The 15088-nt window shown below is 42.6% G+C and overlaps 1 protein-coding gene across 1 annotated transcript; it reads left to right on the forward strand.

Annotated features, from left to right (window-relative positions):
• Positions 1-8450: 8450 nt before the first annotated feature.
• On the forward strand, positions 8451-10693 carry LOC147898015 (pectinesterase 2-like). The gene is made up of 2 exons (XM_087380310.1): positions 8451-9709; positions 9845-10693. The coding sequence occupies exons 1-2, from the start codon at positions 8512-8514 to the stop codon at positions 10549-10551; spliced, it is 1905 nt and encodes a 634-aa protein (XP_087236436.1). The 5' UTR covers positions 8451-8511; the 3' UTR covers positions 10552-10693.
• The last annotated feature ends 4395 nt before the right edge of the window (positions 10694-15088 follow it).

Genomic DNA, 15088 nt, shown 5'->3' on the forward strand with positions numbered 1-15088 from the left:
AGCTGCTCATCTCATCAAAAACAACATCTCTGCTCACTGTGAACTTACGTGTAGAAGGGTTATAGCATCTATACCCTTTCTGCTGCAGAGAATAACCAATAAAGATGCACTTCTCAGCTTTTGGATCCAACTTGGACCTCAACTCATCTGGCACATGGACATAGGCAATGCAACCAAAAATCTTCAAATGAGAAATATCTGGTTTCCTACCAGTATACATCTCCTCTGGCGTCATGCCATGTATTGCTGCAATGGGAGTCCTGTTCATTATATAGACTGCTGTAGCAACTGCTTCAGCCCAATAATAACCTGGTAGATCTTTTTCATTTAGCATAGCCCGAGATACCTCTCCAATATGCCTGTTTTTTCTTTCTGCAATTCCATTTTGCTGTGGGGTATGGCTGCATGAATATTGCTGCTTTATACCATGCTCCTGCAAGAACCTTGCAAACTCATTTGAGAGGTACTCTCCCCCTCCATCTGACCTTAGGCATTTTATTTGCAAGCCTATTTCTTTTTCAACCATAGCTTTGAAAGCTTTGAAGTGCCCATACACTTCACTTTTCTTTTTCATAAAATACACCCATAGTTTTCTGCTGAAGTCATCAATAAATGTGACAAAATAGTGACAGCCTCCAATAGATGCAGCTTTTGTAGTCCACACATCAGAGTGGATTAATTCCAATGGCTTTTTACTCTCTTGAACATGCCTAGGAAAAGGTTTCCTTGCCTGTTTCCCAAATTGACAGGCTTCACAAATCTTGTGCATTTCTGCAACCTTGAATTTTGGCAATCCTTCTGCAACAATATTTTGGGCTTGCATTGATTTAAGTCACTGTATATTAACATGACCAATGCATTTGTGCCACATATCAATATCTGCAACTACACCGGTCCCATGTGCAAACATTGCTGCACTCAATTCAGGCATGTCTGCATCCAACGTAAACATCCTGCCCTTCTTCTTTCCTTTTGCTATCAAGCGACCATTATTTTTCATATCCTCAACAAAGCATCCATGAGGATTAAATCTGACCTGCAAGCCCTGCTCAACCATTTGACCAACAGAAACCAGGTTCTTGGTGATGTTCGGGACATGAAATACATCAGACAAGTATTTCTTTTTCCCATCTTGCATAGACAAAGGAATTTTGCCAATCTGCACAATAGGATGTGCAGTATCATCACCAGTCTCCACAAATCCTGGTTTTTCCATTTTTCTTGCATCCTGCATCCATTTAGCGTGACCTATCATGTGGTTTGACGCACCCGAGTCAACATACCACACATCATTGCTTTCTTCTGCACTTGTTACAGAATTTGTCATATGCTGCACCATAAACAAATGCTCATTTCTGTCATCGCCCTGTCTACTAGAGGATGCATAATTGCCTTGCTGCAATTTTCCACTCATAATGTCATTCTGCTTTTTGTAGCAGTCTTTAGCCATATGACCCATTTTGCCACAATAGTACCATTCAACATTGCTGTTTACATTTTGGCTTCTCTGCCATCCACCACGGCCTCTTTGGCTCCCCCTGCCTCTAGAGTTACCACGTCCTCCTGCATAGGACTGGTTTTCTTGCGTTTGCTGCATATTCTGATTTCTACCACGGCCTGCAGATCGGCCTCCTCTACCTCTGCCTCTACCTCTGCTAGCATTTGAGTAGAAGACAGTTTCTTTTGAAGTTCCTGCTGAAGAAGATGCACCCCCATTTCTCTGCTCTTCAGAAATTAGAAGAGCAATCAACTCCTCAAAATCAGGAAAGTTTTCACGGACGGCAATGGATGTCCGGAACTGTGCATAATCCTTTCCTAGACCATTCAAGGTCACAGAAACCAAATCATCATCATCCACTGGCGACCCAATGGAAGCAAGTGCATCTGCAATTTTCTTCACTTTCATGTGGTAGTCATTTATGCTCAAATTTTCTCTCTGCACATTGTGCAACTCCTGTTTGAGTTGCATTTTCCTGGCTTGCGTATTTGTGCTATACATTTTTGCCAAAGTATCCCATGCCTCCTTTGGCGTATTTGCATCCTGAATATGCACAATCATGGAGTCCGAAATACTGATAGATAGCCAGTACATAACTTTCCTGGCTCTCTCATGCCATCCTTTGAATGCCTGCATTTCCTGTTGACTGGGAACATTAGGAAGAACAGGTTCTTCTTCATTTCCTATAATGAATTCCCAATAGCCTTTTCCCATCAAGAAATTCGTCATTCTAAACTTCCATGCCTGGAAGTTGTTCTTGTCAAGCTTTATCAGATGCCATTACAGAACACTGCAAAATATTCTGTCACTGCAAAAAACACAGCTTTTCCCTCACACGGGCAGATCTGCAAAACCGACGAGAGTGATATTTCACCACACAGTCACTTCCTAGTGATGATTTTGCATCAACAGGCAATAGGCATGAATCTGCAACTCCCAATATCTCTGCACACAGGCATATGATGCAATTTCTGCGGCACCTTTCCACCGACTAGCCGCGTAGTGGTCGCACAGCAAAAAACAGGGCCTTTTTCTGAGTGCCTGCGAAGAACTTCCGCCTTCAAAACGGGCCCCGAAATGGCCTCAAATCGGAAAAATAAAGTCACTAAGGGCTTTGCCCACTCCCGCAGCATATACTGCGCTCTCGCCACACCGCGAAGGGCGTCTCAATCTGAGACAGTGCACTCTTGCACTTCTGGCTGTGCTACCTGCAGAGATTTGCTCCCAAACTCGAAATAGGAAAGCAACACTGGTCCTCTTACCAGGACACCACGAACTTGGCTTACTTCCTTGAGCTCCTTACCACGAACAAGGCTCTGATACCATGTGAAGATTGTGGGAGAGAGGGAAGGAGTCTCACTTGAGGCTTTCTCACAATCAAAATGGGGGAATACACACAAAGGTGGAGGCTGAAAACAGTTTTCCTCTTCTTAGTTGTGTAAGCCAAAAGAACTCTAGTACAAAGAAATAGAAGAACCCTATATGTGGGTCTCAAACCAAACTCAACTAACTAAGGTGGCATACTAACTGAGCCACAAACTAGAGTAGATAAGGATAGCTGTCATCCAGCTATTATTCGTGGGCGGTGTACCAACCGCATCTCCAGCTAACAGGTCGGTGACATAAATGCACAACAGTCACCCTGGCATATCACGAGTGGAGCTCGATATCTCAACAAGAAGATCATACCCAACCATGATGTAGTCTTCAATGAGAAGAAGATGCATAAGGCACCCATGAGGGATGTTGAAATGAGGAGAATCACTTTCCAGGATGTGAATCCACCTACATATGTTGATAGATAGCAAGCTGTCCATGCACCAAATGTGCAAGAAATGGTACCACCAAGTACTCCCACAGGTATACAATCAAGGGTAGATGATGGATCATCTATTGGTGGAAATTATGAGCCAAATGTGGTTGATATGCAGGTGGGACAGCAAGCTAAAATGCCCTTGAGAAGATCATCTAGAGTGTCTAGACTGCCTGATAGGCTTGTTCCAGGGGTAGACTATGTGATGCTTACTGATTGCGGGGAGCCTTCTTGCTACAGAGAGGCTATGATGCATGAGGATCAATGCAAGTGGGAGTATGCTATCCAATTAGAGATGAGTTCACTTATGAAGAATAAGACTTGGGACTTGGTTTCTTTGCCACATGGAAGGAAAGCATTGCTGTGTAAATGGGTCTACAAAATGAAGGTCACAGGTGATGATGTGCCTAGGTATAAGGCCCGTTTGGTTGCTAAAGGGTTCAAGCAAGAGAAGGGTGTGGACTTTGATGAGATATTCTCTCCGGTTGTGAAGATAACCACACTTAGATGCATGCTTGGACTAGTGGCAGCAGAGGATATGGAGCTTATGCAGATGGATGTCAAGACAGCTTTCTTGCATGGGGATTTGCATGAGGAAATTTACATGGTGCAGCTGGAAGGCTTTGAAGAAAAGGGCAAAGAACATTTAGTTTGCAAGCTGAAGAAGAGTCTCTATGGTCTTAAGCAAGCGCCTAGAGAATGGTATCAGAAGTTTGATGCTTTTATTCGGCTCCTGGGTTTTAGAAGGAGTGAAATTAATCACTGCCTCTACACTAAAAGGGCTAAGGATAATAGCTTGATAGTCCTGGCACTATATGTGGATGATATGCTATTGGCTAGCAAGAATACTTATGAGCTAGATGCATTAAAGGCCAAGTTGCATGAGGCCTTTGATATGAAAGATTTGGGACTTGCAGGTCATATTCTTGGTATGTGCATCACGTGTGATCAAAGTAGGAAACTCCTTTGGCTTTCATAGAAGGAGTATGTTTTAAAAGTATTGCAGCATTTCAATATGGAGGGGGGGAAGACAGTGAGTACTCCATTGCCTCCATATGTGAAACTAAGTCATACAGATAGTCCCAAATCAGATGAGGAGAGGGCCATGATGGCTAAGGCTCCTTATGCATCAGCAGTTGGGAGTCTTATGTATGCTATAATAGCTACTAGACTAGACATTGCATTTGCAGTGGGAGTTGTTAGCCGGTATATGGCTAATCTAGGAAAGAGGCATTGGGAGGCAGTTAAGTGCATCATGAGGTACATGAAGGGTACCAAGGAGATGTTCATCTGTTTTGGTAAAGGAGACATGCGTGTACTTGGGTACACAGATTCAAACTATGCAGGGCATGTGGATAGTAGGGGATCCACTTCTGGTTATGTGTTCACCTTTGTAGGTGGTGCAGTGTCGTGGATGTCTCGCACACAGAAGTGTGTTGCTTTGTCTACCACAGAGGCTGAGTATGTTGCAACCACAGAGGGTTGCAAGGAGGCTATATGGCTTGATCTTCTAGTGGGAGATTTGGGGATTCATACAAGTGTACCAATATTGCATAGTGATTCCATGAGTGCTATTCAGCTAGCACAGAATCCGGTCTTTCATGCAAAGACCAAACACATTGAGGTTAGGTACCACTTCATCAGGGAGGTACTTGAGGACAAGCGCATAGAGCTTGTCAAGGTTCATACAGATGATAACTCTGCAGATATGCTGACGAAGAGTCTACCTAGTCAGCGGTTTGAGTATTGTCGTGTATTGATGGGCATTGGATAGTATGCTCACTAGTTGTTCTCCCTTAAAGGCACATTGTCCTTTAAGTGAGAGGTTGTGGGGGTTAAAGGTCACTCATTTTGTCTCAAACCGGCCAGCGGCTTAATATCGACGATGCATACACGGAGATGTGCCTAATAGTAGCCAATTATTCTCAACATGCACGTGATGCACAAGCCGCCTTGCAACATATCGAAGAAGGAGGCATAGTCTCAGCAATCAGTCGTAATTTTGTTAGCCTCGCCATGCACAAACTGTCCACAATACCTACACAATTACAATTCATCGTGGATGGGCCATGTTGTCTAATCTGCCAAGATTATTTTGACAGGGCCATAGGATACTATGACCTCCCTTGATCATCGCTTTCACCTTGCTTGTCTTGTGAATACTTTAACAGTGAGAAGTGCATGCACGACATGCAACACTCCTGTGACATGTGAGTTGTATGACATGCTCGGCATCAGTGCAACATACTTTCCTAATCCGAGGCTATGTAGAATTTAAATGATAAGGAGAGGAATAATTTTGTATACAAACAGATAAATAATATTAAATTATTTTTTGGACATGTATTATCTATTTGCAATAATTGTATTGAAGGTTTGTTACAATGGTGTATTGAATTAATATTTGTGTTATTTTCAATTCTGGAGAAATTTGTTTATGATGATAATGCAAATGGATCTTATTCTCATAAAGTGTAATACTTTGTTTTAGTTGTCAATCATCATGTGACACATTGCCTATGTTACTAGCCACGTGTTGTGCCCTTTGAACCTCATCACCTCTCAATAGTCTATTCAATTGGGCTCCCCATTTTGATGAGAACTCGTGATGTGCCATAATGGCACCCACATATTTCAGCCAATGAAGATCTGTTTTGACTTTCCTTACCCCTTGATCTTCTATGGAAGCTCTCAAGACATTTATCATATAAAGGGGTACTACCATGACCGACCCCTTAGGATCATGAACCACCATCTTAGTTCCCATCTTTTTGATTGCATCTATGGTTGCCAAGAGTCAAGACATGCATCCAATTTTGGTACTCAGGCTCTAGTAGCAGAGCATAGCAGTGCTCATCCCGTTGAGAGGATGTAGAGGCTAGCTGCACTTCACCTACGGCCAGGGACGTGGCTCGCCCATAATTAGCTGTAGCCTTCTTGTCCCAAATCTTAGCCACTGTGACACGGCGATCTGATGCTAGGACCCTCCTCTTGTGCTTGGCCGATGCACCCATCCATTGTGTTAACTTGAAGACATCAAAGACTTGTGCAAGAGTAGGGTCTACATTGCAAATCTCACTCTCCTCCATGTTGCACACCCTAATGAAAAAGGCATCCCGAATGCTTCTCATCACTCTCTTGCATTCGCTCTTACTTAGCTCTTCCCCCACTATTTGTGTAGTGCCCGTGGTTGAGGCCATGCTTGCAAGCAAACCTTACTGTGTATGCAAAAATGAGTGCTTGACATCAGCAAAGAGCTGCCTTTGCCACACAATAGTGAGCAGGCATGCATGTGACAATATTTCCCACCCTATGCATTCTTTGCTTTATTAATTACATGAAATGCAAATGAATTATCATGCATCATGTAAAAATTTAAAGATTTCCTAAAAACTAATAATTTTCAATCCATGCATACAACAAATGCTAAGTAAATTATTTTAAAAAAAAGACAAAGCAATCCCCCCTTTATGTGGAGATTCGAGGGAACCTAGATCTAGGTCATGGTTCCAACTAGCATCCCATCCTATTCAGGATACAGGACTAGGAACCGCTTCCTTGACTCGGCCCCTCGGCCAAAGTCTTGGAGAGAGGAGGATTTTAACCTCTTCTCAATCCACTTTTAGTAAAAATGAGCCCTCGACGGTTGGCATATATCTTGGGCTGATAGTATTATTGGCAGTTATTTATATATTACGTTGGTAAATACTAACTTTGCGGACAATAGTATATAGATTACTACCAGTAGACTCACAATTCCAAGCGAGAATATTGCTAATACCAATGGTAGTACTAGCAATACCTCCACTAGTATTGAGTTAAACTCTACTGGTGGTAGTGTTATTATTATTGTCGATATGGCAGTACCATCGGTAGTGTTGATGTATCCGGTTTCCAGGTGAAGGCCACCTGATAGCGCAAAGGAGTGATTCTGCCCCGTGATTGCATGAAATACATCATCACGACACATAATCATAAGAAAATTCACGTGATTACGTGAATATGCGATCCCAACCTGTGGCCTTAATAAGCCAAGCACGCTAACTTTGCTTTGTAAGGCCCATGTTATGCAGTGATTCCTGGCAAGGGGTGTGTGTATAGAGCTTAGAAGGGAGAGGCCCAACCTACTTGAGAGAATGAGAGAGAGAGAGAGAAAGATGAAAAACCTACGAAGTATATACAAAATCAAATTTCCAAATCTAAGAGAATTATGAAGCCTTTTTAAATATTTCATATATGGTTTAGCCGAAAACTTCAAAATTTCTTAGAAAATGGTTTGTCATAAAAATTGTTTGAGTAACACGGGTATATATTTCGACAGAGGTGGACGTGACACAAACGTGTACGGGGGCTGCCCGTGACTTGTGATCACTTGTGTCCACGACAAACCATCACCACCCAAACGGTCAACAACACATGGCAAACATCCAGCTCACACTTTTGCATCAGCTGCCAAAGTCGTCGACATTTTGTTGTTGTGATGCAGCTGCAAACCATGAATATGATCCTGAGCTGCATTCATGCACAAGAGCATTTCAACTTGAAGATTTTAGGCGGGTGGGTTGCCGACTGAAAGAGACTATTGAAGTGTCGAATTTCCCTCAAGAGGCGATTGCACCATGGTGGAACTTCCAATACATGAAGGCCAGTAGACACTCGTGAGTCCTGGTTGCATATTAGCAAGTCCAACTGCACGGAGGACGGTTCATATCATTTGTCTTGAGATTGCAGCATTTACGAATCAACGTCTACTTCAGATGTATCGAGGCTCCAAACATCAAGTCTTGTAATTGTATACTCCATAGCATGGATGGAATTGCTACCATGGTATCACTAAAATCCTGAGATTCAAGCACCGCTCGTCGAGCCTAGGCTTTCAGTTGTATAGTTCCCAGTTCATCTGGTGTCCTTTGAAGTTGGCATTTTCGGAACATGCATGTATCTGCATCTTTTAGCTCATGCATTGTTATCAGGCGTATGTGTATGTGATAACCTACTTTTAGCTTACGTGCTCAGCTCATAGCAACGTCGATATGTACAACAGAATCGTCCCCGATTGTAGTGGCTCTGCAGCCTTTTTACCTCGTGAGTCCTCATCACGACTTTCGTGCAAGTTCCAACCCGATACAAACCACCCGTGACCCTTCCACCTCTCAATGCAAGCCAGCCAGCCTGCATTGCTTCACCATTTTTACACTCTATGGGTGTCTTCAGCTCAGCTCCTAGCACAAACCAGTCCCTCGTGCCATGGCACCATGGAAGAAAGACCCGCATTATCTTGTTTGTGTCTGCCTTCATTCTCCTTGTCCTTGCAGTTACTTTCTGCCTATTGCCTGGCTTCACCGCCCGATCGTCCAAAGCCCATGTCGAAGTCCAGCCTATTTTGCACGCACAGTCTTCTGCAACTTCGGTCTCACACTCCATAGCCTTAATTTGCAACACGACCATTTATCCCGATGCTTGCATACGGGACCTCTCTTCGTATCCGGGTTCTGGCCACGCCAGTCCTCAAGCACTAGTGGCTATCGCGTTTAAAATAGCTCTGTCAATTGTGCGCGAGGCGCATGCTTTTGCAAGGATTTGCTCGTGGGAGCAAGATCTTCCTATCCTCGAGCATCAAGCTCTTGAAGACTGCGCGCTATTGATGGACAGCGCAAACAATCAACTCGCCGCGGCCATCGCCAACCTGTCAACCCTGGACACATCCGACTTGGCAGCTAAGAGAAACGCGCTCGTGAATTTGAACGTTTGGCTCAGCGCGGCCCTTAGCTTTCAAACAGCTTGTTCTGATGGCTTCAGCCAGGTGAGCTCTGGAAAATGTGGAAGGGCAGTGCAAAAGCGCCAAGAACACGTATCACAAGGTATAATCAACAGTCTCTACCTTCTGAAGAAATTCTCCAAGCATGGAAACAGGCTTTCGGCCTGGGAGAATTCCCTGGATCTCAATGATCCGGGGAGACCTGGGCTTCGACGTCTTCTAGCGGACTTCGATCATTACCGAGGCGATGATCATCATACAGTCCCGGGTTCTGATCAATATAGAGTCTCCATAGGCTCTCCATTTATACCTTTACATGCTGGATTCCCTGATTGGGTGTCTGCTGAAGATCGTCAGCTTCTACAGGCACCTACACCTTCTGTCCTTGCGCACCTCATCGTAGCTCAAGATGGGACCGGCGATTACCAGACCGTAACGGATGCCTTGAACAACATTCCTGCTTATCGTCCCTCCCGGTTCGTCGTCTACATCAAAGAAGGAATATACGAGGAAGTCGTGAACGTGCCGAAGAATTTACAAAACGTGACGTTTCTAGGCGCTGGCATCGGGTATACGATCATAACAGGCGGGAATAATGTCGGGAGTGGGCTCTACAACACGTTGAGAACGGCAACTGTTGGTAATCTGTCGGAGATTTCTGTGCATTTCTTCGCTTGTAGTTGATGCTCTCTAGATACATTCCACTGATTAATTCATTTATGCGGCTCGTAGAGGATTCATTCACAAGAACTCTGAAATTCTAACTATCTTGCAGCGATCTCTGCGAATGGATTTCTAGCTAGAGACATCACGTTTCGCAACACGGCAGGCCCGAGTGGCTACCAGGCAGTGGCACTAAGGGCCGAGGCCGACTACTTGGTATTCTACAGCTGCAGTTTCGAAGGTTACCAAGACACCCTTTACGCTTTATCAAGCCGGCAATTCTACAGGTTATGCAAGATCTATGGCACTGTCGATTTCATCTTTGGGAACGCAATCGCCAGCTTCCAAAGCTGCGAGCTCCTCGCTCGCCGGCCGTTGCAAGGGCAGCAGAACACCTACACAGCGCAAGGTCGAAAGGTGCAGATCGACATTAGCGGCTTCTCCTTCCAGAACTGCACACTCTCCGCAGATGCAGAGCTCAAGAATGCCACTTTCCCTGTCTCAACTTACCTTGGAAGACCATGGAAAGCCTACTCACGTACAGTTTTCCTGCAATCAACCATGGATGATCTGATCCATCCCGCCGGCTGGCTTCCGTGGAATTCCAGCAACCCTTTCGCAGACACACTATACTATGGCGAGTATCAAAATCGAGGCCCAGGTTCCAACACTACTCAGAGGGTACAGTGGATGGGTGTTCACTCCAACATGAGCACGGTGGATGCAAATCAGTTCACCGCTGACAATTTCATCGTGGGAGGCACTTGGCTTCCTCTGATGGAAGTGGAATACACATCCGGTCTGGCATTGCAACCTTGATCCCATAAGTGTCATGAATATAGTACCTGGATTGCTGTAATAGTTGCTTTGAATCCCTTACTGCAACCTGCATACTTGCGAGCACATCTAGCTCTGTAACTACCTTTCTTCTCAGTTCGCTGCATATTGACAAGCATTTGGCTTTTTGTGATGGAATTATTCTACGTATCCGGTTTAAGTTTGCAGAGAGATAGAGAATGAAATGGAGCTTAACTTACACTATTGATAATCGAACAACAAAAACGGAACCAAGAGGTACACTTAGTTGAAAAGAGAGCTCCCTTCTATTTACATACGATACATGAGTAGTGTTGAGGAGACCAATTTGGCATTAAGCGCCTTGTCAGCCCTTAAATTGAGGGCTGCAACACCCTTGTTTTCCCCCTACCCCAAGGGCAAATAGAGAGATGAGCCTTCAAAAGAAGGACCGCTTTGGAAAAAATTACAAAGGAAATGCCACGTCACTCTTCAAAAGTAACTTACAAAAAAGGATAACTCTTAAATTTCCCTTTAAAATAAAATTCTAGGCTACCCTTCAAATTTGAGGGCTTTAGAATTATATACTTCAGCGTAACAATTTCTCTCCAAACATCATGATGCTTGATTAAATAATGCATCACATCAACATATCTTGTACGATTAGACTGAGCATTGTTCTTGGCCTTTACAAGACTGAAGGTTGATTATCACAATAGGTCTATGAAAGCCAAAGACTCCCAAGAGTTGAGTAAGCCAAAGGTCTTTAATATATGTAGTTGCTAAAGCATGTATTAGGCTTAGCTTTAGACATGGACACTTTAGAGCAAAGGATCAAAGCCCTCTCCATTCAACAAATAACTCGTGAAATAGCAATTGCATTGGGAGCTACACCATCCACTAAGTCAATCATGGTAAAGGAAATCTATCTCTGGCTCTATCCCTATATCAATCTTAAAACTCCTTTGATCGGTGATGATGTAGATGCACTAGAAGATGTACTAGTTAGGGTAGAGGGGCTAGTATTATGGAGCCCTATCTTTTTAGCACTAATCCATGGCAAAAACTGCCTTAATGAAATTAGAATTCAAACTTGAAGGTATCTGCCTTATTGGGTAGTAATAGGATCCAATTACTTTTTATTTTAGACGTTCTATATTGTGAAACATTGAAAACTATGAGAGCCAATGCTAAGGTCCTATGAGGGACAATACTAAGGCACTCTCTAGCCAAAAAATGTGTAAGGAGATTTTGATAGATCGTCTTTTTCTATGGGTATTGCTTAGTTAAAATATGCACAAAATGGGGAAACACCTACCTTCATATCGGGGGGCTACCATAATACTAGCCTCTCTAACCTATAGCCTCCTTAAAAGATAATGAGTCAAAGTCACCATCGTCCTTTGTAGCACCTGAGGCATCAATGGGAAGCATGAGGGAAGCAAATTTGGCATCTCCATATCCACATCTCTATCTTCAAAAGTTTATTTGCTTCAAGCAACTCGAACCACATATCACCATCTTGGATCAGAATGATCTATGTTTAAAATCACAATCAATTAAGATACTTATAAACATATGATAAATGCTTAAAATTGAGATCACTAGCCTAAATCTTATATACTTACTTGTTCCCACTTATTCATATTGTTTTAGAAGAAGAATAGTATCACTTTCATTTGGCCAAAGTTTGGATGAATCTATGGCCGAAAAGCCACTGGCATCTTTCTTGATTCTAGCATTGGGACTCTTGTAGGTAAATTTAAATGTCCATTTTACATCAAGAATGAAAATACTACATTCTCTAAATGCAACGTTAAAACATGCACACTTATTAAAGGGAGATCAAAAAATATATTAAAACATGTAAATTTTAAAACATAGGGGTATTTCATATGCATGCTTGCTTGTGAGTGCTATATGTTGTCATGGCTAAGGTTAGCATACTGATTGCATATTCTAAAAAAATTGCTTTATTTTCTTTTAGTTTGCTTTTCTATTGCAAGTTTGTATCTCATTTGAATGTTTTGTTAGTAGATTTGGATTGATTTAGTTAAAAGTGTTGCATGTTTGGTAAAGATTTGATTGTTAAAGTTACCCATTAGGCATTCTTATCACATGTAGGTTTTGGGTTCCCCATCACCATGGGGTATTTGGACATGGGTTTCCCAAGCTTATCTCCATTAAAAGAGTGCGTGGGTGGTGAATGTCACACTACAAGGTATTGGCTTCTTTTAATGCATATTGTGGCAAAAAATATATTGGAAATATATTTTGCTAAGTATAGAATCGTTGGTGTTGCTGTCCAATAAGCCCCATTAATATAGGCATACTCCTCCTTTGTAAGAAATTGCCTAATCTTGGAGTGCCTGTGAGCCCAAATTAAAAACTTCAAATGAAGGTCAATGGGCAAAACATTGTATTCAAACCAAACTAAAAATTAAAAAAGAGCTACATAGCACACATACTTCCCACCCATGTCGAGATTCCTTTCTTGCAACCACTCCTAAGATGTGAAGCATCTCTCCTTTACATGTTCCACTACCTGTTCCACTTCTCTAGAGATCATAGAACTCGTGCTTGGCCCTCTTTCAATTTGTCTTATTCACATGAGGAAGCCTTGACTCCTCATTAGGGGAATTTTGGGCTCAAAAAGGGCTCTTGCATTGGGCCCTTAAGAATTTGGATTAAGTTGTAGGCCAATGAGGAGGCTGGAGCATTAAAAACATGGAGGAATTTCTCTCCCTCATTGATGGAAAAAAATGGTCCCACCCCAAGTTATACATTGAATTTACATGGTAAGAGTGAGATGTTTCTCAATGGATCATATATGATCCGTTGGATTCTATTTGATCCAATGGATATGGGAAGCTAGAGGTTTGCGATGGTCAGTGTACTTAAATGCCTCATGCGACGATGGCGGCGGCTCACACAAGGCTCTCTTCTAACCATTAGATTTGGCTTTTACAAAGCTTTGAGTTTGGTCTTCATGTGTAGATCGTCTGATGTCAAAACATCAATTGTAAGTCATTGAAGGTAGGCACTTCTCTTTCCTTCTTTTCATCAGGCAAATCAACAGCTCATGTCGTGTCACCTCAGATTAATGCTACGTAGATTAGGAGACACTCAACAGTTGGTGTATATGAGGCCATAGGGAGTTTTCTTCTTATGGGACCATTAGTAGTTGTTGTTTCTCGCTATGAGTATGATAGCGTATGCTTAGGAGTTCCCTCGTTGAGAGTCAGCACAAAACCCACGCTCATCTTAAAGTGAAAGCGATGAATGGAGCTCCAATAGCAGCAATGGGGAAGAGAGTTATGGCATCAAGAAATACCATAGAGGCTTAGTAACACTTGAGGTGTTTGTGGTGGATGCCGAAGGCCCGTTTCACGTGAAAATATATCATTTCCTCTTCTACACTCATCTTCACGAACTAGCTTATTCTTTGTTGTTGCAAGCTTCTCTAGAGTTTTTAGTAGATTGGTCTACAGATGGTCATAACCTTTATAAGCTCTTGTGTTATCTCACTTAATCTCCTCAAGACCTTCTTGGTTCACGACTTAAGCTTCTCAGGCCAACCCATGCAAAACATATGTTTTTATATATACCTGCTCTATGCACTCAGACGACCATCCACTCCTTAAACTTCCTTTGAGATGTTTTTGTGACCTTAGCACAAAGTTATACCTATTTCCTGTTGGCGACACCAAGGTGATCAATCTAACCAAAGAAGATAAACCTACGCAACTGAATTCTCATTCCTAGAATGTATCCACTGTGCTCTCACTACAAGGCATAGGCCCTTTTCCGTCGAAAATATCGACATTTTTTACACACATTTTTTTAATAAACGGGCGCAAAGGTCATTATTAACATCACTGTAAGTGTCAAAAAAGAAAGGTCGCTATATAAGCATCGCTAGTAAACGTTGCTATATAGCGACACTGGTAAACGTCACTATATAGTGACGATTAACAAAAGCTTAAAAAAAACATTAGTGGGGCTAAACAGGGCCACAGCAAGCCCTGTTTTGCCCCACTAATGTTTTTTATTTAGTAATTACAAAAAAAGTTTTTTATTACAAAATTTCCCTTGTGGAAAGGGTGATACAAAATCGCTCCGATCAGATTTCTTGTGCTAAGCCATGCAAGGTGTACAATTGCTTGCTACTCGTTGCACGCTTGCTTGCTACTAGCTTGGTTGCTGCCCCTTGCTTGCTTGCTTGCTTCGCCCATGCTAGCTCACTATCGCTTGCTTGCTTGCTTGCCTCACCCATGCTAGCTCACTGCTGCTTGCTCTTAGTCGCTTCTCACTTGCATGCAAAAGCATCTACCTTAGCCGCCTTAGATAGCTCTAGCCTTAGCCACCTTAGCTAGCTCACTTGTATGCAAAAGCATATGTCTTAGCTACCTTAGCTCTAACAAGATTTAGCCACCTTAGGTAGCTCCAAAATGTTCCCAACATAAATATTTAGGAAATTTTACCTCTATAAGGGTAGAATTTGCAAGCTTTTAGAAGAAATTTTGTTAGGTTTAGTCAGAGTTAAACCTTAAAACTTGTA

Source organism: Dipteris shenzhenensis, chromosome 10 (assembly GCF_047967505.1).
Source record: "Dipteris shenzhenensis isolate YYH24624 ecotype China chromosome 10, Dip_SZ_1.0, whole genome shotgun sequence".
In the NCBI taxonomy this organism is placed as follows: domain Eukaryota; kingdom Viridiplantae; phylum Streptophyta; class Polypodiopsida; order Gleicheniales; family Dipteridaceae; genus Dipteris; species Dipteris shenzhenensis.

Bases quoted from the DNA above. Each gene is read 5' to 3' on its own strand.
- LOC147898015 (XM_087380310.1), top strand. From the start codon at position 8,512: ATGGGTGTCTTCAGCTCAGCTCCTAGCACAAACCAGTCCCTCGTGCCA. The intron at 9,710-9,844 runs GTAATCTGTCGG...ACTATCTTGCAG, and splicing joins GTTGAGAACGGCAACTGTTG to CGATCTCTGCGAATGGATTT.